The following is a 22016-nucleotide window of genomic DNA, read 5'->3' as shown; positions in this document are numbered from 1 at the left end:
GCTGAAGTGGAAAGGCATTATAAAAGTGATGGCCTCGTATACGTCACATATCAAGCAGACAGCCTCATTGTTGCCCTCTTCACAGCGTACGTCAGGCTACTCGGGGTAACACTGAGGAGTGGATTAGGTGGCACCAGTGAGGAACCTGGTACATGGTGGGAGTGACGTCATTTTATAGGACTGGACTCGAGAGGCCAGTTAGAGGAGACTGGCATGAAGGTAAACCAGGCCGTGCCTGAAGGGCTGGCCTGACAGATAAGCGCATTGATTGTTTTTTTGGCTATTTGTTGGCCAATTTTGTGGGCTGGTTTTTATTGTTAATTTCTTGGATATTACCACAAACATTGCCTGCAGCAAGTACAAATAGATTCCCCTATAACTTGTAAAAACACCTATACAACATGTCTTTACAAGTTTACACCTTAATTAATTTGCAAATGTGGCCCACTTTTTAGGTTTCGCCTGGCGTAGCACTGCGCAGCAGTGTTTGCGCAGGCGAAATCTTATGTTAGAACAGTACGGGGCTTTGTCCCGCCTCTCTCTTCCATTGGCTAGCTCCATAAATGGAGGCTAGCCATTGGAAGAGAGATCTGTCAGTCATTGCCCGAGCAGATTCGTGGGAGTTCCGGTGATTTTTACTCATCCCGCTCCTTTTTTTACCGTCATGAAGAGGTGGGCCCATTGTGGGTGTTTACTTTGTTTTTTTTGCCTGGATGTTTGCGGCCGCCATTTTTTTCATGGAGCTCGGGCGGGTGGGATGATTCGGGGATGTCGGGAGTTAAGGGTTTCTAGACGCTGATGCATGCTGCGGGGGAACGTTCTTATCATTGTGGTCTCTGTGTGATATTTAACTCGAGCCGTTATTGTGATGTATCGCTATTAATGGGGAGCTACTATTTTGGCAAACGCAATGTAGAGCATCTAATGTGCAACTCTTCTTTTTAGTTACGGGGCTTATCCTTCCCAACTGAGCCAGGGGTATTCGCAACAAGCCAGCCAGCAGTATGGCCAACAGAGCTACGGCAGTTACCGACAGTCTGCTGACACGCTGGCCAAAAAATAGCGGCCCACAGCTGCAACTCCGATACCGGCCCATGGCCAGAGTGCCCGATTTACCAATCCTACCCTGGCACACATATCTTTGGTGTTCATCAACTTTTAAGCGTTCTTCGTGAGCTTGGGAGGCTGGACTTGCTTTGGGCTTCTTTCGGTAGTCCGTGCTGCGCGTTGTGTGCTTCTTTCGGAGAGGGTGGGTCTTATTTTTGGTTTTCAGTCCTGAGAAAGTCAACGCGATGCGGAAGTGAAGTGACTGGAGGACCAAAGCGAGCCTATGACCCGCACAGCTGCTGGTGAGTACAGCCTGGCAGAGCGGCTTTGGGCCGGGGGGGGGGGGGGGGGGAACAGTGCCTGTGGCAAGAAACACCGGGTGTGTAGCGGGATCACAAGCGTGTCACCTTGTGTTGTCACCTACTCTGCTTTCAGACCAGAGGTATCCCGGGCCCTCCTTCGCCACTGCGTGCCCCTGCTCCCCCCCCCTTTGGGACCGTGCCGGTGACACCCCCTCCACCCACCCTTTCTCCCTCCCTAGTCCAGCTCACCATCCATCACAAAGGGAAGGCAGGAAGCTCCCGTACCCTCCACACACATAAGCCTTGAATGATAATGCTTTAAGCTATCCGGTCATGGCACAGGTGTGATACGTGATGCCACCCAGTTGCGTGGTAGCAGTCTAAGCAAGTGTACTTTCAGGGCATTCTATTCCAAAAATAACTTTCCAAATATAATCTCTGCTGGAATTAGTGTAGTAGTTATTCATATATCAGAATCCTTGTCATGCCGGTGTACAATACATTGAAAAATAATAGTCAAAGTACAGTGCAAATTACGGTTAAGATATATAGCTGGAAAATCAATTAACATAGTCCGTAAGTGTGAGCTAATGACAAATAAAGTTATAGAGGCATTTTCTGAAAAGGTTGATGAAATTTGCTTAGCTTATTGCAAGGGGGGGGAGAGCTTCCACTTCCAGATATTTGCCAGCAAATAAGTGCTTGATAGTGATTTTGTTTCTGAACTCGGGGTTCGATATGAAGAGGGGACATATAAATCATTTTCCTCATAGCGCAGGAGCTTTGTACTAGGTCCGGGTGAAATGCAGGTGTAATTTCGTGGACGTCATGTTACACTTATTGAAATTTGCACAATTTCTACAGTACACCACATAGCATATTTACGTGCCGTTCGCAGTAATGTTTTGTAGTCCAAGCTCACGAATAATGCGAACGGCCAGAACGCAAGTGGCTGTTACTTCACGTCACTTGTGTTTTTTCACGCTATATTTTTACAGCAACATGTGCCTATCCTTCAAAAATGAACACACAGAAACATTTTGTGCTAAAATGTAGCTATAAGGATTGGCATTTTGCTTAATTTTGCATAATTTGTTTGAAATGTTATCTAATTATGCAGAAGTAAATATCAAACTTCGCACGCTCCTAATTTGTTACTTTGTGAGTAGGCTGAATTGTTCATATGCTTTACTTTGTGTGCAGTAGTTGCTGTTTATAGTTCCTACTAGATTGTGGGGTAGCTGCTTGAATTGACAGAAGCTGGAATAATTTGACCGAAATTGTCACCATTACTGGTAAACTGAGCTGCAGTGTGAAGGGCATCTTTAAGAGATGCAACTCGTTTTTGAGGAATTGCAGGAAGCATATAATTTCCTATGTGAATTTTAAATTTAAAGACCACCGTTTGAACAGCTAGCTTAATATGGGCGTAAGAAAGGCACGGTTTCACATTCTATATCATCCTGATTTGGGCCTAGATGTATCAAGCCTTTTGCGATTCGTTAAGGCCGAAATTCGCAGAATTTCAGCCAGGGCATGTATGTGCGCCATATGCACACACATGTAAGTCTCAGGGGTGCAGCAGGGTGTCCTTGAGACACCCCTGCACCCTTGAAATAATTCTCAAATTGCGATTAGCAAATTGCGAATCACAATTTGAGAATTATTTCGCAATCATTCCTATGGGCCTACTGGCCCATAGGAATGAATGGGAAATTATTCCTTATTTCCGAATTTGCAAATTGCGATTTCGCAAATAAGGAATAAAAGAAATCGCTAAAAAATAGCGATTTCCTACATACATCACATTTTGCGATTTTTTTAATAGCGATTCCTTAAAAATCGCTATTAAGAAATCGCAAAAGGTAATGTTCATACATCTAGGCTTGGTTTCTTAAGCCCGTGGCATGGATTTCACGTGGTACATAGAGTTGGGTGAACCTGAGGAATTTAACAATAGTGACAAAATTATGGTCAGTATAGAAAGTTAATTAGCTGGACAGTCATTGCAAATCTTGCTATTTTGTTTAAGGGAGAGGAGAAAGAGAAATGATGTATGTAGTAGATTGACATAGTATATTTCATCTGAGCCATCTCTTGATTGTGGAGAGAGTGAAACATGTTGTTCGTAGTGTTCATTATTCTATCACAGGCAGTATTTGTAAAGCAGCAGTTATTTCAGTCGGATACCCATATTTAAAAATAATCACAAACATATTGCATATGTTTTTAAGGGCTGATGTCTTAAATGTTGTATATACGTACACTATATGAATCAGACACGAACTATCTATATGCAAACAGATTTGGTCCTGCTCCAATAAAAACAGTTAAGCCCGAATTGCTAGGTGCTGTTTCCCATGATTGGGATTACAAGCAAACCCAGGACAGTTTTGGCTATGTTAGGCCTCATCAGTGAGATATTTCTTCAGTCTTTGATGCACAGTGAGCAAGGGACATAATCTTAACGTACCTGATGGCAGGGCACTTGAATAATATTTACCGGCAGATTCACAAAGGTAAATTTGGAGGTAAACATAGTGTGTGTGGGGCTCTGTGTGGGGCTGTGTGTGAGTGTCTGTGTGTGTGTGGGGCTGTGTGTGTGTGTCTGTATGTGTGTGGGGCTCTGTGTGTGTGTGGGGGGGTCTGAGTGTCTGTGTGTGGCATTTGCGAGGGATTAAGCTATTGGCATTGTCAATGACAATGCCATTTATTTATCTGTTTTCAAAACCAACACATAAATAAAAATGTTGTCATTTACAATGCCAATAGCTCTAACTTTTGCAAAGGCGAGACCATTGCATTGTAAATGCTTGTTTAGCTATTGGATTTGCTAATAGAGGCTACTTCTACCTTGGTGCCCATGCCTCTTCTCTGTTGCAGTCCGACTCTAGAGGTCAGCAGTGGCGTCTGCTTTCCTGGCTTGTGCCTTCAGTTTGTTGTCTCACTGTTTTGTCTGAGGTACGTCCCACATGTCTATAATGTTGGATGTCATGGCCCTTCAATTCCATTCGGAACCAAGGCTCATACATTCTGTCCAACACCCATCATCTTCCACTATGGAATAGTCTTCCCTATGCCACTCAGTATCTTTTGATATATGGTATCTGGAATCCTGGGAGTCCACCTTCAGCGCTTGTGTCGGCTTGGCAGCCTGCCTTTCCTTGAACACCAGAGTGATGTTCTTTAGGCTAGGGGGAATCTACTTTTCAGAGGAATAGTCGGACATCTTTCAAATGGCTGCTCTTGACATCTTGCATTGTCTGGTGATTTAGTGGGGTGTGCAAAATTCACATCATTTCCTTTCGCGCAATTAAGTTAAAGGTCTGGAAAACTAGGTCAAACCACGAAAAAAAAGTATTTATCGAAGTATTTAGTTCAAACCACAATATGGGCCCTTAAGAAATTAGGCATAAAGTTCATGAAGCTAGCCGTGGGGGTTCTCTCGGAAAAATGTGCGCGTTTCTTGGCCTTTTGTAGCTCACGAGGATTTACACTGATCAGAAGTAGCTCTCACCATAGAAATGGTTAGAGACCCCCTGATCTAAAGACCAAGTCTCTAGCAGTAGCATACACCATCTCTCGACTCTACAATAAATTTCTTCGGCAACCCAATACTATCGGTGATTCAGGCAAGTTGTCTGGAATGGCATTCCCAGGGAAACTTGTCTGTGTGATAGACAGCCCACAATCCAACTTAACCAGGCACATTTTTTGTTTACCTATTTCTATGAGGCGTTAACACATCAAACAAGAATTCAATCTGCAGTAGCCTTCATTAAAACCTATTCTTCATTATTTACTTAGTTGCTATAGAAATCGGTATTGTGGGGGATAGGTTTTAAATCTGTTCTCTCTCTTGCCCTTTCGCCGTGACAAAGTTTCGTGCCCTCTCTGACTACATGACAATTTATTGAGCACGCCACAATATTTATCCCTCTGGAACTCCTTGACAACTGAGGATAATTTCTGTAGTCAAAAAACACTTAAATTCTTTTTTTACCTTTTTAAAAGAGACTCTTAAGACCACGGAACCAAAAAATAGCCATATATATGACGAAGAGTTTCCTTAACCCAGAGCTTTCCAAACTGTGTTTCCCGACACAGTACTATGTCGCCTGCAAGTGGTGGGTGTGTCGCAGGATGACAGGGCACTTAGCACGTAACTGCTGCTAATTAAGAGGCATTCCTTTGAAAGAGTGTCTCGGAGTCTGCCGCAGCAGCTCGGACTCTGAGACACTCTGCTCTATGGGGGCCGACGATTCACAACAAAGCCCCATTAACATGTAAATGGTCTTTTAAAGACCTGCAAAGTACTCGGATGCATATATTCACAAGCATAAAGCATGTGAGTTCAGGAGCGGTCAGATGAGAGGACTTTATATTGAGTGAGGGGGTGGACTAATTATTAGTATGATATTGAAAATATTTCCTTCAAAATGTGAGGGCGGCCTGTGTGTTCTGGATACTGAGTTGTCCAGTAAGAGTAGATGAATAGTGTGGTCTGTTACGATCCAAGATGAAGTCACCCAACACAATATGGGGCGGATGAGAGGGGGCTGTTATAAAGTTGGAATCCAGGCCCTTGAGGAAGGTGCCATGTCAGTGGTGAAGCACTAAAATATGAATTTGGCAGGGGTATTTATTTACCTAGAAATGCATTTGAGGGATGCTTGTCGGGTCTCAGAAGAGGGTGGGTGAGTGAACCAGTTTTGAAGAGGAGGATTTGGAGTCGAAGTAGTATATGACATAGATATGTGCCCAGTAAGCTGGGGTGAGGTGACAGAGGGTGACAGGCAGAGGGAGGGAGACAGAGGGAGATAGAGGGAGGAAGACGGAGAGAGAGAGGGAGACAGAGAGAGACAAAGGGAGGGAGGGAGACAGATAGAGTGACACAGACAGAGGGAGAAGGATGACAGAGAGATGGAGACAGAGGGAGGGAGACAGATAGAGGGAGATAGATAGATGGAGACAGACAGGGAGGGAGACAGACAGGGAGGGAGACAGACAGACAGGGAGGGAGACAGACAGGGAGGGAGACAGACGAGGGAAACAGACAAGAGGGAGGAAGACAGAGGCAGAGAGAGGGAGGGAGACAGAGGGAGAGAGAGAGAGAGGTGAAGACAGACAGAGAGAGGTAGACAGAGAGAGAGAGAGGGGGGACAGACAGACTGAGTGAGACAGAGGGAGGGAGAGATATAGAGACAGAGAAGGGAGACAGTGAGGGAGACAGAGAGAGGGAGGGAGACAGAGACAGACAGAGAAAGAGACAGACCGAGACAGAGACATACAGAGACAAATAGGGACAGGGGCAGACAGACAGAGGCAGAGACAGACAGAGACGGAGAAGGAGACAGAGAGAGGGAGACAGGGTAGACAGAGAAGGACCGACGGACAGATAGAGGCAGAAACTGAGACAGAGAGGGAGAGAGCGACAGAGAGGGAGACAGAGGAAGAGAGCGAGGGAGACCGAGGGTGACAGAGGGAGGGAAAGGGAGGGATACAGAGAGAGAGGGAGACCGAGATGGAGGGAGACAGAGGGAGGGAGGAAGAGGGAGACAGTCAGGGACAGACAGAGGGAAGAAGAGGGAGACAGACAGAGGGAGGGAGACAGAGAGAGACAGAGAGACTGGGAGACAGAGGGAGAGAGACAGAGTGAGGGGGACAGGGAGGGAGACAGACAGAGGGAGAGAGAGTGAGAGAGAGTGAGAGAGAGGGGGAGGGAGTGGGAGTGGGAGAGAGACAGACAGAGGGAGGGAGACAGAGGAACAGACACAGAGGGAGGGAGACAGAGAGCGGGAGACAGAGAGCGGGAGACAGAGAGCGGGAGACAGAGAGCGGGAGACAGAGTCCGGGAGACAGAGTCCGGGAGACAGAGGGAGACGGACAGAGGTAGACGGACAGAGGGAGGGAGACAGACAGAGAGAGGAGGGCGACAGAGGGTGGGAGACAGACAGAGGGAGACAGAGGGAGGGAGACAGAGGGAGGGAGACAGATGGAGGGAGACAGAGGGAGGGAGACAGAGAGAGAGAGAGGGAGACATACAGAGTGAGTGAGAACCCCCCGAACTCCCCTTAGGTGTTTCGGGCTTGCTACACTACGCTCTCTCATTAGACACTGCCTTAATGTGTCCCAAAATGATACATCTCCAAAAAGTGTGTCCCCAACATGAAAAGTTTGGAAAGCTGTGCCTTAACCTCTCCTCCAAGCTATCTTTTCGCGAGTAAGTCAAAAGCAATTGGACATTTTATTATTCGTATGCACTTTTTATGCATCCTGTTAAGGCAATTCGGACACGCCTGCAGCTTATGCGATTCCAAACAAGAACCACTCATTTATATACTAAGAGTTTGTCCTATTCTTTTAAAAAAGGAAGACGAAAATGACTCCGGTCTCTTTTAATTTAAAAAGGATGCCACCAAATGAAAGAGGCTTTGCAGTTTGCAGTGAGTTATGAGCATTTTTAAATGTCATTTAATTATCATGAATGCTGCGCGCACCTTTTGGGAACTAATTTCGAGGGGTCTGTTTAGTTAGCTGTTTTAATAGGATCGAATCCTTGCACGTTGATTGCTTTTCCGCAAACATTAAATATTGTCTCCTTAGATTTGATCCACTAAATGGTTTTATGTTTTGAAAAAATATTGTTTGATTTTAATTCACAATATATTGATTGTTTGCTCTGCCCATCACTGTCTGTTGCACCTGTTTGGCTTCCGTGCTCCTTTTTGACTGCTCCATGGACCAGTCAGTGTTGCATCACTTAACGATTGTTGCATCCATTGTTTACTTTTTCACCCCATAGTTGCTGTTAAAACTGTAATTGACTGTTTTTCTTATTAAATATTTTTTGGGGTGATTTTGCTGCACTGCGGCATGCAGTAATGACTGTTGCAGACATTCATGATTGCTGAAGCCATTACATTTTTTTGCTTTCATCCAATGACTGGTCAATTCCTGCCTTCTAATCGGAACAAGGGGCCTTATTTATGAAGGAATTGCGCCACCAGTGCGTCACTTTTTCCCATTTTAAAAGTGACGCACCGGCGGCGCAAGGCCTTCATAAATAAGGCCCAAGGTTTTTAACATTAGGGAGCACAGCAAGTTAAGTTGTGTTTAAAGCGCATTTGCCTTTACACAAATGAAGACTGATTTCCCAAGTCTCCCTTATGAATCTTGATCTGATCCCTGCCATGTTACCATTCTTTGCTTTGTTTTTTGTAGTTTGCGGCACACCAGTCGTTTCCAGCCGGATTGTGGGCGGACAGGATGCCGTGGACGGGACGTGGCCATGGCAGGCCAGTGTGCAGGTGGACGGACGGCATGTTTGTGGAGGGACTCTAATCACAAACAATTGGGTGGTGTCGGCGGCGCACTGCTACTACGGGTTGTAAGTACAGTGGGTGTAAAATAAAACCCATGCCTTTTCAGAATTGTCTACAAAAGAGTCGTGAAAGCAAGTGCATGGCAAAACAGTGTAAATGATCTGACAACCCTTGGTTGTTTTTTTGTTAAAGGCATTGCATGGTCTCAAAGGCATGATAAAGGTTACATAATTTCATTATCTGTGAACAAATCTGCCTTCCACCAGTTGACTCTAATGGTGTCTTCCCTTTCCACAACTTTGAATATGTTCTCATGTTCTTTACCTTTTATCTTTATCTGGGTCTACGAGTGATTTGTTGGACCTGACCACCCCCTTTCTTCTTTTTGACCTACTGGTCCACCCTCAATTTGAGATTCCTGGTCCAACAGTCGCCTGTCCGAACTTGGACAAATGCTTCTCCAATTATTCCTGTATTTCCTGAATCACCTTAATCAATTTAGAGCTTATTTTCTTCTCATGGAAATTCCTCAGCCAGACGAAATAGCCCTCCTCAAATCTGATACTTTTGTCCTTGTTCAATGTTTTTCTCCTGGACACATTTATCCACCACTGCTTTGATCTTACTTTTCTGAGTCAGGGAATGAGATGCATTTAATGTTGCCAAATATTGATGCGGTAGGAACAACAATTGGTCCCAACGTACCCATATGAAAACACAAGAGGAAAATGGACTCTTAAAAAGATTCATAGAGTCATCAACCATGATTTATCATAATTGCTTAAACAAGAGAGTCAGATACTCTTCAAACATACACCAGGTAGAAAGAATAAAAACAACAGAAATATGCAATGAAATCTTCTTTTTATATTTTTGATTATAGAAATCTCATATTCAATAAAACATTAAGACGGTGGTTTTAAAAAGAAAGTGCAAGAAAAGTGCTAGTGTGTAAAGTGGGTGGAAAAAGAAAATTCTGAAAAAGAACAGTTTGGAGATCATAGTATCTTAATTATACATTGATAACACTGGTCGCATTATTGAATTCACAATGTAAACCAGTGTTCATTGGCCTGTTCACAACATAATTAAATTTTAGTCTTGCATGCCTTGTTTTTTGAGAAATTCTTCTGTTATTTGGAATGCATCTTCTTGTTACGTGAGGGATAGATGTACTGTATTCCAGTTCGTAGAGTAGGGGTGTCGATGTTTCGACCCAACCTAGGTGAAGAGGGAAAGTTTTAACCTCCACATGCTGGTCTTCATCGGGACAATAGAAAGGAAAACCTAAATAAAATGAAAGGATATTAAAGCCTGTCTCCCTGGTGTGTGAGACGTAATATAATCAATATTAGGTACATTTAGTAAATGACCATGGTTGGTGCCTGAAAAGGCAATTCTAATCAGTTCAACACTCCCATCACGTGGGTAGTCCTGAATACAAGAATGTCAAAGAAGTGGGTGGTCTGTGAACACAAATGTATCATGGGGTAAAAGACCTAAAAAGGGGGTAAGGACTTTGAAAATAGAAGTCTGATGGCTATAGACTTACCACAGCACTCAAGAGGATCTGCGATGCTCCATTGGCGGTTGTAAAAGAAGAATTGAGTTATCACCTAGCGTTCAGTTCTGGGCAGGAGATGCTTTCCGGTCACGGGTGATATCTAAAGGATTAAATAGGAAAGGTCCAGATAAATACTGCTGTGACCCTGCACCATCTGTAAACATAAATGTGCCACGGGGTAGGAGACACCTTTAAGGGTAGTAGTCTCATGGCTTGTGGACTTACCACAGCATTTGTAAGAAACCCCATTGTTACAGTTCCGGAAGAGGAGCGAAGTTAACGCTTAGTTTTTAGAACATAGCAGTGGTTGCTAACCAATAGTGAGCATTTCTAAATGATTAATCGGAAAGGATCCAAATTAGACATGGGTTGGAGTTGTAACATCGTAAAGTCACAGGGCCAGGCCTAATAATCTGCTAAGAGAGTGCCAGACTGCACTGTTACCTGATTCTCTGCTTCCAATCGAGGCTGAGTGGGAGCTCCTGTCAGTGTCGTGTCTAGAGAGAGATGCTCGTCATAAGACCAGCTGTAGAAGTAACCACAATGTGCACTTTTCCCTGCATGTAGATGAAGTCAATTGTCAATGGAAATGGCAGCCGTACAACTGTTGTAATCATCACTGGTCCGAAGAAATAAAGACTTAATTCTCTAGCTGTTAGGAAAATAGTATAGTGTAAATGCTGGTAGGCACATGCCAATCAGCGTCCTATTCTGATCATGATGCGGAGCTGTGTTAATCTCCAAACAATACAATTCATGAAAACTGGCAAGGTCACTCCCATTGACAATTGACGTGGTCGGCGGGCACACGAAATGTGCACATTGCTTTTACCTCTACCGCTGATCTTCCGACGGGCATCTCTCTCTTTAGACACGACATGGACAAGAGCTCCCGACATGACATGGACAAGAGCTCCCGCTCAGCACCTATCGTAAGCAGAGAATCAGGTAATAGCACTGTTTGGCACTCTCTTAGCAGATCAACAGGCCTTGGCCCTGTGAATTTATGATGTTACAACTCCAAACAATGACAAATTTGGATCCTTTCTATTTAATCATTTAGAATCACCTGCTATTGGTCAGACACCACTGCTATGTACTGAAAATTAAGAGATAACTCGGCTCCTCTTTTTTCGCAAACACCAATGGAGCAACAGGGTCCCTCACTAATGCGGTGGTAAGTCTTCAAGCCGTGAGACTACTACCCTTAAGGTTGTCCCTTACCTCATGACACATTTATGGTGCAGGCCCACCCCAGTATTTATCTGGACCTTTCCTATTTAATCATTCAGATATCACCCGTGACTGGCAAGCATCTCCTGCCCAGAACTGAACGCTAAGTGATAACTCAGTTCTTCCTTTACAACCGCTGATGGAGCAATGTGGTTCCCCTTGAGTGCGGTGGTAAGTCTACAGCCATCAGACTTCTATTTTCCAAGTCCTTATCCCCTTTTTAGGTCTTTTTCCCCATGATACATTTGTGTTAACAGACCACCCACTCATTTGACCTGATCGGTTCTTGTATTAAGGACTACCCACGCGCTGGGAGTGTTGAACTGACCAGGATTGGCTTTCAGGCACTAACCACAGTCAGTTACTTAAATTACTCAATATTGATTATATTACGATTCACACACTAGGGAGAAGGGCTTTAATAGCCTTTCATTTTATTTAGGTTGTCCTTTCTATGGTCCTGATGAAGACCAGCATGCAGAGGTTAAAACTTTCCCTATTCGCCTAGGTTGGGTCGAAAAGTGGACACCCCTACTCTATGGCCTGAAATACAGTATATCTATCCCTCACGTAACAAGAAGATGCATTCCTAATAACAGAAGCATCTCTCAAAAAACAAGACACACAAGACTAAAATTGAATTGTGCTGTGAACAGGCCAATGAACACTGGTTTACTTTTCGAAATCAATATTGCAACCACTGTTATCAATGTTTAATTAAGACACTATGATCTCCAAACTGTTCTTTTTCTGAATTTTCGTTTTCCACCCACTACACCCTCTAGCATTTTTCCTGCACTATCTTTAAAAAAAAACTCTAAATGTTTTAGTGAATATGAGATTACTATAAACAAAAATGTGAAAAGATTTCATCCCTAAATCTGTTGTTTTTGTTGTTTCTCCCTGATGTATGTTTAAATAGTATCTGACTCTTGTTTAAGCAATTATGGTATATTTCTGTTGATGACTGCATGCACCTTTTTAAAAGTCTGTTTACCTCTTGTGTTTTCATAAGAGGTAGTCGGGACCAATTGTTATTACTGCATTGCACCGAGGTCCTCTGTTTTCTGGGTTACCCCATTAGTTTGTAATGGCCAAATATTGATGGGCACATATGTTGTGTTAGGTTTCATTTAATTTGCAAAACTTTGCAGTTCCTTTTTAAAATTGTCATATACTATAGTACAACCTACTCTAATACTCAGATCTCTTTCATTTTGTGATAGCATCCACCACCAGTGGATTTGTACTCAGATTTCAAGCAACGGTCTCTCCTTATTGTCACAATTTCTTCCATTGGTGGTTATTTTGGCTCCTTGCAATCCTTATCTTTGCCTATCAAGTTGTCCTTCTCTCATCTCTTTACCAGTTACCATCTCCATTTCCAGTTTTCATCATTATATGATAGTGTGTGCATGAGATATTCCAAAGACGCACATCTATTTGGGGAAAAATAGTTTGAACGGGTTCCGGCTTGTGTACATGATGGCCATCTGTGGCCTTAGATATTTGAATGACCTTACAAAAATCAGATGCTCTCGGAAGGAATGTGCTTAAAGCTGAGGAAATATCAAGCCCAACAGGTTACATTCTAATTTAATCTAGAAGTCTAGCTCTTAAATTGTGGATATCATAATAGAGCCCAGTACAGAAAGTGACCACTAGGCCTCAGAAACCTGTCTGAATCTACAGCTGTCTCATTGTAATCAGCATCAATAATAAAGACATCTGACTTAGACCTAGCGAAGAAGTACAGAGCAATCAAATGAAATCAAGAAAAATACAATTTAGCTTTAGATAAATCAGATGATTTAAATGGTCTTTGAGACAGGCTGCTGCTCCTGGAGGAAGAGTGCTGATGGCATGCGAGAAGACGGATGAAAAAGATGCACAATATTACCTCACTGACCAGCATCCATACAACAAAATCAAAAGACATGTGTACGTATGGTGCAATCAACAGTGATCAAAGAAGAAAGCGAAACTGAATGGAGGACATGACACCAGAGACCTCCTAGAAATCTGGTCTTGCATTCTTTCAGAAATGACTATAAATATTTCATAGTAAACAAAAATAACAAATGGAATAGAAATGATGGGGGCATTGACAGCAGCAGCAAAAGAATAACAGGAAAAGGTTTTGGGAAATTGTGACTTTGAGGGTATATGATGGAGACCAAATTACTTGGAATAGGCTGGATCCCTCGAGCAGATAGACCACTTCTCCAAACTAACTATATATGATGAGGATAAGTAAAAATAAGGAAAGTAAGCAATCCCAAGCCATACTGATCACTACTAATGAAATAAAATACCAGCCAAAGATCAAATAAGACCACAATATGGTACATAAAAAGGGCAAGCACTCTCATCCATCCACTTATCGATCAATTTTTTTTTACGGGCGGGGAAAATCTGTAGGAAATACCTCTTATACTGTATCTGAGAATGGGTATCCGATAACATTCTCAGTTATCTCCAAGCTGTCTTTATGAAAGGCCAAGGTACGATGGAGCAAGCATTGAGACCATCTATAATCTGCTCTAAGCAAGACAGTCAATCAGAATAGCAAGGTCTATAAAAGTTTTTTTAAACTGTTGAAATCTGAGCAGGAGCAAATATGAAGAGGAAGTGTATTCCAGTGATTAGGAGCTGAATAGGAGAATGACCTTTTCCCATATCTCACAGTACAGATGTGGCGGGGCATAACAACAGTTGATCTTGTGATCTAAGATTTCGAATAGGATAGTAACAGGAAAGTTTCTCTCACAGGCTGACTGGACCCTTGCCAGACAAAGTTTTAGGAACAAGACAAAGAAGCTTGAAAAGAGACCTTTTTCTAACTGGGAGCCAATGAAGAACTTTACAGACCAGGCGCTCGGCCATATTTTGAACAACTTGCAATTTAGAGAGAAGCGACTCATTGACAGCCGAAATTCCGGAGTCAAGGTGGTTCATTATAAGAACTTGAATGACAGTCTCCTTGACCTTAGCAAGAGCCTCTGAAAAACCCTATTGAGCATACACATTATACCAAAGCATGCGCCACATGCTGACCTAATCTGTTCGCTCCTGAAAAAATTCTCATCACCCAGGTTGCTGAGATTTTTAACTGTCCTCCTGGGATAAGGGGCAGAGCCTAACTCAAGAGGCCACCAGTCCTCTGACTAATAGGCCTGAGCCCTGCTAAACAGCAGAATCTTGTTGTGATCTCCATTGAGCTGTAAACAGTTTGAAGTTATCCAGGTGGCAGCTTTCCTCATGCAGCCAGTAAACCTACTTTTTGGCATTTTCTGGATTGCACTCAAAAGAAAGGACTAATTGAGTATCATCTGGATAGGATATTATTTCAAAGCTGCAAGATTTAATTATTTGGGCAAGCAGTGCCACTTAGATGTTAAAAAAGTAGGGCTCAAAGAAGTGTCCTGGAGGGACCCCCTTGTACAGGAATATTATCTAAGATTTGAACAAGTCCAGTGAAACTATCTGTGCCCTATTATCCAAAAAATCTTTAAGCCAGTTCAGGGCATTCCTATGGATGCCTATATCATAGTGTCTTTGGACCAAGATGGAATGAGAGACGGTATTTAATGCGGTGTCAAATTGAGTAAAACTAGCATTGCCAGATAGGTGGATGTTAGAAATGGGGGTCTCTAGTTGGCAAGGGTTTGCACCTTTGTCCAAGTAGCGACCCTTCCCTCTATTCAGGATAAGGGAGTTACGCTCCTAAAATAACCCCTGCTCACCCCCTTGGCAGCTTGGCTCGAGGAGTCCGGCTTATCTTAGAGGCAGCGTGTAAAGCATTTGCACATAACCAACAGTAATACAGTGAAGCCGCTACAAAAGGACACCACACGAGTTTAGAAAAATATCCAATATTTTTATATATCCAAAACGTGACCAAAAAGGATAAACATCCACCATACAGTTCTCAGAAATCTTCAGTAATCTAAATAGACTTGAAATACAGTTCCTCGAAGTTGATAGCTCTGTCTGGGGATATCATGCCGTCATCAACAACAAATCCAAACGGTTTTGGCTGACCGCTGCGTTGCGGGCCAGCTACTGTGTTGGGAAGACGTGTATAACAGGACCTTTAGAAATGTAGGGCGTCTGCGACTTCTCGATGAGCCCCGAAGGGCTGAATTTGCAGGCGCCGGTTCCAGAGGTTGGTGCAGGAGTCTTCGGGCTCTTGAAGTCAAACGCTTTGCAGATCAAACTCCTCACGTTTGAAGTCAGGATAATCGCGTTGGGGCTGCAGTGTAAAGTGCAGCGGTGCAGCATGCGGTACCCTCATGTTGCGGTGCAGGCAGCGGCTGGGTGACGGTCATCCAGTGGGGTAGGTGAGACCAGGGCTGCGGTGCGAAGTAATGTGGTGCTAGTCGCGGTGCTGGCAGGTCACGGTGCAAGCAGTGATGTTGCTGAATCGCTGTCATCGGCTGACAAACTGGAGTCGATGGTGTCGGTAGGCCAAGGCTGCGGTGTGGGATGAGGACGCTGCGTTGTGTAACTAACAAGCACGGTGCAAGCAGTGTCATCGATGTTTGCATGGAGCGTTGTCATTGAGGATGCCAAGGTGGCGCCGTGAAGCGAGGCGGTGGAAAGTGCGATGCCCACAGGTCGTGGTACAAGCAGTGTTTCGGTGGCGGCGGTGGCAGTGAGACCAGGGTTGTGGTGCAGCATGCATAGGTTCCCTCTGCGGTGCCTTCAGGACACAGAGTCTGCAGCGAAATCAAAGACGGCCTCACTTTGTTTCTTCAGTTGCAGCACAAAACACAGTCTCCAGTGCTGGTGGCAGAAGAACATGAAGTCTTTGCTGTTCCTGAGACTTCTTGAACAGGGGGAAAGCTCCAGCTCAAGCCCTTGGAGAAACTCAACAAAGCAGTTGCAGAGAGCTCAGTCCAGTCTATTTACTGCCCAAGACAGAAGCAGTCACTGCAGGCCAACACAGCAAAATACTCCGCAAAGTGTAAGTCCTCCTCAGCTTCTCCAGGTCTTTTTCTTGGCAGTCCTCTTGGCCCAAAAGAGTTCTAAAGTTCTGGGGTTGGTCCCCAATATTTATACTCCAAATTCCTCTGTCCTCTCAGGCAGAGAGTGTATGTGCTTAGTCCAAACCAATTTGCTCCTCTCGAGCCCAGCTTCCCAGCAAGAGGCTGAGACAGCATTTTCTACAGCAGACCATGCCCATTCAGGTGCAAGGAAATCTCCTCCCACTACTCTAAATGCAGCCCAGGTCTATTCAATCCTGCCCTGACTCATCCAGACTCCTTGGAGCCACTGCACATCCCCAGCCCATGTCACTCCAAAGCCAGGCAGTCAATACACAAACCAGCAGAGGCACATAGAATGGCTAAGCAAGAAAACACCTACTTTCTAAAAGCGGTATTTTCAAACACAGAATATAAAAATCATCTTTACTAAAAGATTCATATTTTTATTCTGAGTTCAGGCATACTAAACTTTATTTTCCTATCTGGTCCCAATGGGAAGTTATATTTATAAGATGTTATTTTTTACTCAAGAAGTCTTTATTTGATTAATGCATCATAAAAGACATAAAATACAATATATACATGGGTAAAATACTCTAAGACCATATTAAATCACATATACAGACTTCATAAAGATTGGGAACAAGATAACATTAATACAAGCATAACCAACGGATATAATATAATAAGCTATTCGTAGGCAGGTAAGCATGAAACAATGTTAAAACCCCGGCTAAGTATTTTTAATAAACCTGCTTCTAAGTAACCAAGCCCAGCCTAAATATTTTGCTACCCCAACAACAGTTAATGGGGTCAAGTTAGTTTTTAGAATTCGACTTGCTTCAACAGCTCAGCGGGTACCTAAGCTTCTACAAACCGGGCTTAACCATTTAGCTCTTGGGGCGGTATACAAAGGACACACAAACAAGAAGTGGTCTAAACTTTCACCCTGGCCTAGACATTTTGGACAGTGCTCAGACCCACCAGAACCCCACTTTTTGGTGAAATCCCTTAGAGGCAACGAGCCACATCTGAACTGGTGGAACAGTTTGCGATCCAGGGGCTTTGTAATCATGTCCCAATATTTTTCAAGCTTGGGAGTGTCTTTATGGACAATAAATAGACCTGTAAGATTGCTTGAGCACAGTCTCAAATGTCTCTTGTGAACCACCCAGTCCCAATAGCGCAGTTTTAGGTCTTTTTTTGAGGGGAAGATAGCAGATTTGGGGCCTGTCCACAGGTCACCATACCCCAAGGCAAGAAGGGAAGAACTTAAATCCTTAAACCAGCCTATGTTGGAGGAACTATGAAGATCTTTGACCTCCAAGCAAGCCCTAGCATAAAAAAGAAGTTCCGGCGTTGTCCATAGGCGTCGCCAAAATGCCAATGGGCGGAACCTCGCTAGATCCTCCACCGGTTGGCACCCAAGGTCATACAGAAGCGGGATCCGTGGGGTTGACTGTGGGAGACCCGTTGCCACCCTAAGGAATTTATTTTGGGCTGTTCTCAAGGAATCCAATTTGCTAAAGCCCCATAATTCCGCCCCATATAAGACTGAGGGTAAAACCTTGGACCCGTAAATCTTAAGTAGCGGTGAGATTGGCTGAGTAAAGGAACCTTTATGCTCTTTAATCAAGGCACCACCTATCTGCAGGTGCTTTAAAGCCATAAGCTCAACCTGGTGAGACCAATTAAGGGTCTCACTAAATGTAACACCCAGGTAAGTGAAGTACTTGGTTTGTTCCAATTAGGGTCCCCCCCATAGTAACCCTTGCGGTGATTTGGTTGTGTCCTCTTAAGACCATGAATTTGGTCTTTGACACATTCACCTCGAGCTCATGTTCGCTGCAGAAATACTCAAACCTCGTCAAGGCTTGTTAAAGACCCTGTCTGGTTTTTGAAATCAAAAGAGTATCGTCAGCGAACATGAGCAACGGAATTTTCATTCCAGCTAGGGTTGGAGCATCCGTGGGATAGTTTTCAAAGTACTGGGTAACCCTGTTAATGTATAAGGAGAAGAGGGTGGGGGCCAGCACACACCCTTGCCTAACACCTTTGGCCACAGGAAACCTATCCGTCACCTCCCCTGGTTTTCCCCAGCGAACCTGGGCGTAGGTGTGTGCATGTAGATTCACCAAGAGGCAAACAAGGGGAGGTGGCATGCCCAGTTCTAATAAGCACTTCCACAACCCAGCCCTCGGGACGAGATCAAAAGCAGACCGCAAGTCCACGAAGGCTGCGTATAGGTTGCCTTTGCCCAGGAGAACCGTCTTCCAATAAAGAAGCATGAAACGGAAGGCCTGGTCTAGAGTGCTCACATGAGATCTGAAACCAGCTTGGAGAGGGGTTAGAATATTATAATCCTCAATCCATTCCTGGATCCTGGCAAGAACCAGGCGGGCTGTAATTTTTTGCACCGCGTCAATAAGACTGATCGGCCGGTAATTAGATGGAACCGACCGATCACCTTTTTTGTGGATAGGCAAAATTTCTGCACCTGCCCAGGATTCAGGAATTCTGGCACCTGTGGCCAGAGCATTTACCAGATGGACTAGATATGGTACCCAAAGGTCATGATCATGTTGGAATAAATCAGCTGGAATACAATCGGGCCCTGGTGCCTTACCCCTTGGAATAGATTGCAAGACTAATTCGACATCTCTAGCCGTAAACTCTAGGGGCTCAACCGGCAATGGCCAGCAGATGTTTTCATGTGCGTCACTGAGGCACCTAAATTGTTTCTCAAAATATAGTACCCATTGTTGTTGATCCACCGAGGCAGGGCTCGGGCGGTCATCCTGAGACAAACCCCATTTAAGCAGGTGCCAAAACCGTTGCAAGTTCCTAGAGCCACATGCTTCGGTTAGAGTTGACCACCGTTCTTCATCCCAGGTGGCCTTAGCAGAACGTTTAGCAGCATTGAAGGCCTTCCTGCAAGACCTGATAAGAGCAGGGTTCTTAAGTTTTAGGGCTTTAAACAGTTCTACATGGGTCCGACGGCACTCTTTGTTGAACCAGTTAGAAGGTATTTTAATCCCCCTATTACCCTTTTTGGAAACAGACTTTACAAATAGTTCTTTTAAAGACATAAACAAGCTGGTATGCGTGTCTGTAATCATTGTGTTGATCACCTCCTGTGAGACACATTTGGAAATCTCAACCAGAGAGTTAGAGACCAAAGATCTAATCGTTTTGCGAGCTTCAATATCTACAGAGATCTTTGGCCAACGTACCCTCCTCATATCGTTAGTGAGAACAACTGCCTCCTGGACTATATTTGGCAGGCATTTGGCCGGCCTCAAAAAGCTACAATCCCGTAGTTCCGCCACCAGGGGATCAGGATCGCTTTCCGGACGTGGCTTTATTTCCAAGTCCACTACCCTAGGCCATAGTTTCACATCCAATAATACATAGTCAATACGGCTACTGTATCTACCATTACTAAAGGTGTGTTTGCCCAACCTATCAGAGCGCACTCTACCATTTAGGGCACGTAATCCCATATCCAAACATAACCCTTTAATAAAAATAGCCGATTGAGACCATTTGTTGATCGGGGCTAAATCAAGTTGAGGTATCCCCCATACCAGATCCTCAGTCTCTGTTAGGAGGCCATCATCTAGACTCAGTGGTTCAAAGCAGGTATTCAAATCACCCATTACAATCAAATGACCAACTGTCGGAGCATCACTTAAGTATGCATCCAGGCAGAGGAGAGTAGGTGAGACCCTGCCGCCCTGGATGCCCCTGGCATATACATTAATCAACAGAATATTTAACCCACTAGTAGATTTAATACTAACCATTAATATATCTGGGCTGTCAATATAAACTTCCTCAGCTGACACATCCTCATATTGACGAACCCAGACTGACAAGCCACCCATAGCTCGACCTCTATGTCCTCTAATTGCAGGTTTGCTGAAGTTCAGATAACCCGAGAGGAACAATGGAAGGAGCGCCCAAGTTTCCTGAAAGGACCAAACGTCGCCTTGACGTATAAAGTTGATCCAGTCAGGAATACACATGCGCGACTCCAGACCAGCTATATTCCAACAACCCAGGATGGTACCATTTCTATCAACTGGGACGCTGGCAATATCTATAGCAGGGACGTGAGCTTCGTCGTTCATGGGAGCAACTGTATCATGGGTAAGGGCAACTCCATTTATATCCTCAGTATAAGTGCCAGGGGACCCACCCTGAATATCTAGCCCTGTTTTAACACTCTCAACAGTTGGGGAAACAAATAACACTGTTTCTGGTACCATCTCCATATCACCAGACGAACACGAATAGACAGAGCCCCCCTTATCACTTGGGTCTGCTTGGTCATTTAAAATTTCCGTATGGCACAGTGGGTTAATTAGGGTGTCTACAAAGCCCGTACAATCTGTGTTACCCTCCGTAGTCCCAGATAAAATAGCTGGTCAATCATTAAATGCCAGCCCTGATAAGGGCTCATAGAGATTCCTCAGCGGGATGCTCCAATGCTCATTGGGCTGGGAGTGTTTAATTTGATTATTACGGACGGGGTAAAAACTTTCGGGCTGGTTACAGTGTGGAAAAACTGACGTAGGGGGTAGACCTAAGAACTGGGGCTTGGGATTAACCCAGTTCGGGGTATGTGAGGAGCTATTATAACTTGATTGTGTATAGGAACGAAACAGGGCCTCTTGATTGATTGGTGGACCATAGAAACTGGGTGTAAAATTTGTCCACTTAAGGGACTGGTGCTCTCTTTTGAAACAATATTGGCCGGGTGGTTTAAGAAGAGTCTCGGGATAAAAGTAGCTGAGATTCCGCGTGGAGATCCCTCCCTCATTATTTCCCACATACCAGTCAGACAGGTGGGGAGCGACTCTGTGGTCCCTAAAGTTGATAATCACAGTTTCCCCCTCTATATCCTTGGGGCGTAAACCCACCCACTTGCATCTTCTGATTGAGATAATATCCCCATTAAGATGGACAGGAAGGGGTCTATTAGTTTTCAGCCAGAAAATGACTTTATTTTTTAAATTTTCATTGTTTTCCCGATTCCCATTAGAAATTGGGGGCACTCCCATCAGTATAATCACAAAATTGGCTGAGTCAGGGGGGAGTTCCACAGTATTCCTACGGTTTGTAGATCGTTTATGATTTGGGATGACAGATTTAACAGCCCCATGTTTAGCAGGTGGCAATAATCCCTCTTTGGATGGTTTATTGGAAACCACCATAGGCTTTGCTTTAGCGAGATTGGTGACACAAGGGGGTTTGGATACCAAATCCGGGGCTTTAGATTTTGTAGAACCTACAGTTTTATTATTTTTAAGTTGATTACTAAGAGCATTATTTGTGTCACTAGGCAAAAGTGGAGGATTAGACTGCCCATCAGAATTAATGGGATGGGGAATAGCAGCAGGAGCCAATAAACGATCCATTTTTTCTCCCAGTGACCTTACTCGTTCCATCAAGGGTAACATATATGATTTAATGAGTTTCTCAAAAATATCGAAACTCTCCTTGTTCAACCCAGATGCAACAACCTCGGGTAGGGTTGGGTGATGCGGTG

The 22016-nt window shown here is 44.1% G+C and overlaps 1 protein-coding gene across 1 annotated transcript in view; it reads left to right on the top strand.

The window, feature by feature from the left end:
• Positions 1-3709: 3709 nt before the first annotated feature.
• Positions 3710-22016, top strand: part of LOC144769143 (serine protease 33-like) — a 71393-nt gene continuing 53086 nt past the window's right edge. The window contains exons 1-2 of the mRNA XM_078653151.1: positions 3710-3764; positions 8574-8739. Of these exons, the coding sequence (XP_078509277.1) occupies positions 3710-3764; positions 8574-8739 (221 nt within the window). The remainder of the gene's footprint in view (positions 3765-8573; positions 8740-22016) is intronic.

Source organism: Lissotriton helveticus, chromosome 7 (assembly GCF_964261635.1).
Source record: "Lissotriton helveticus chromosome 7, aLisHel1.1, whole genome shotgun sequence".
In the NCBI taxonomy this organism is placed as follows: domain Eukaryota; kingdom Metazoa; phylum Chordata; class Amphibia; order Caudata; family Salamandridae; genus Lissotriton; species Lissotriton helveticus.
Note: the sequence above shows the minus strand (reverse complement) of the source record. Positions and strands in the feature narration are given on the sequence as shown.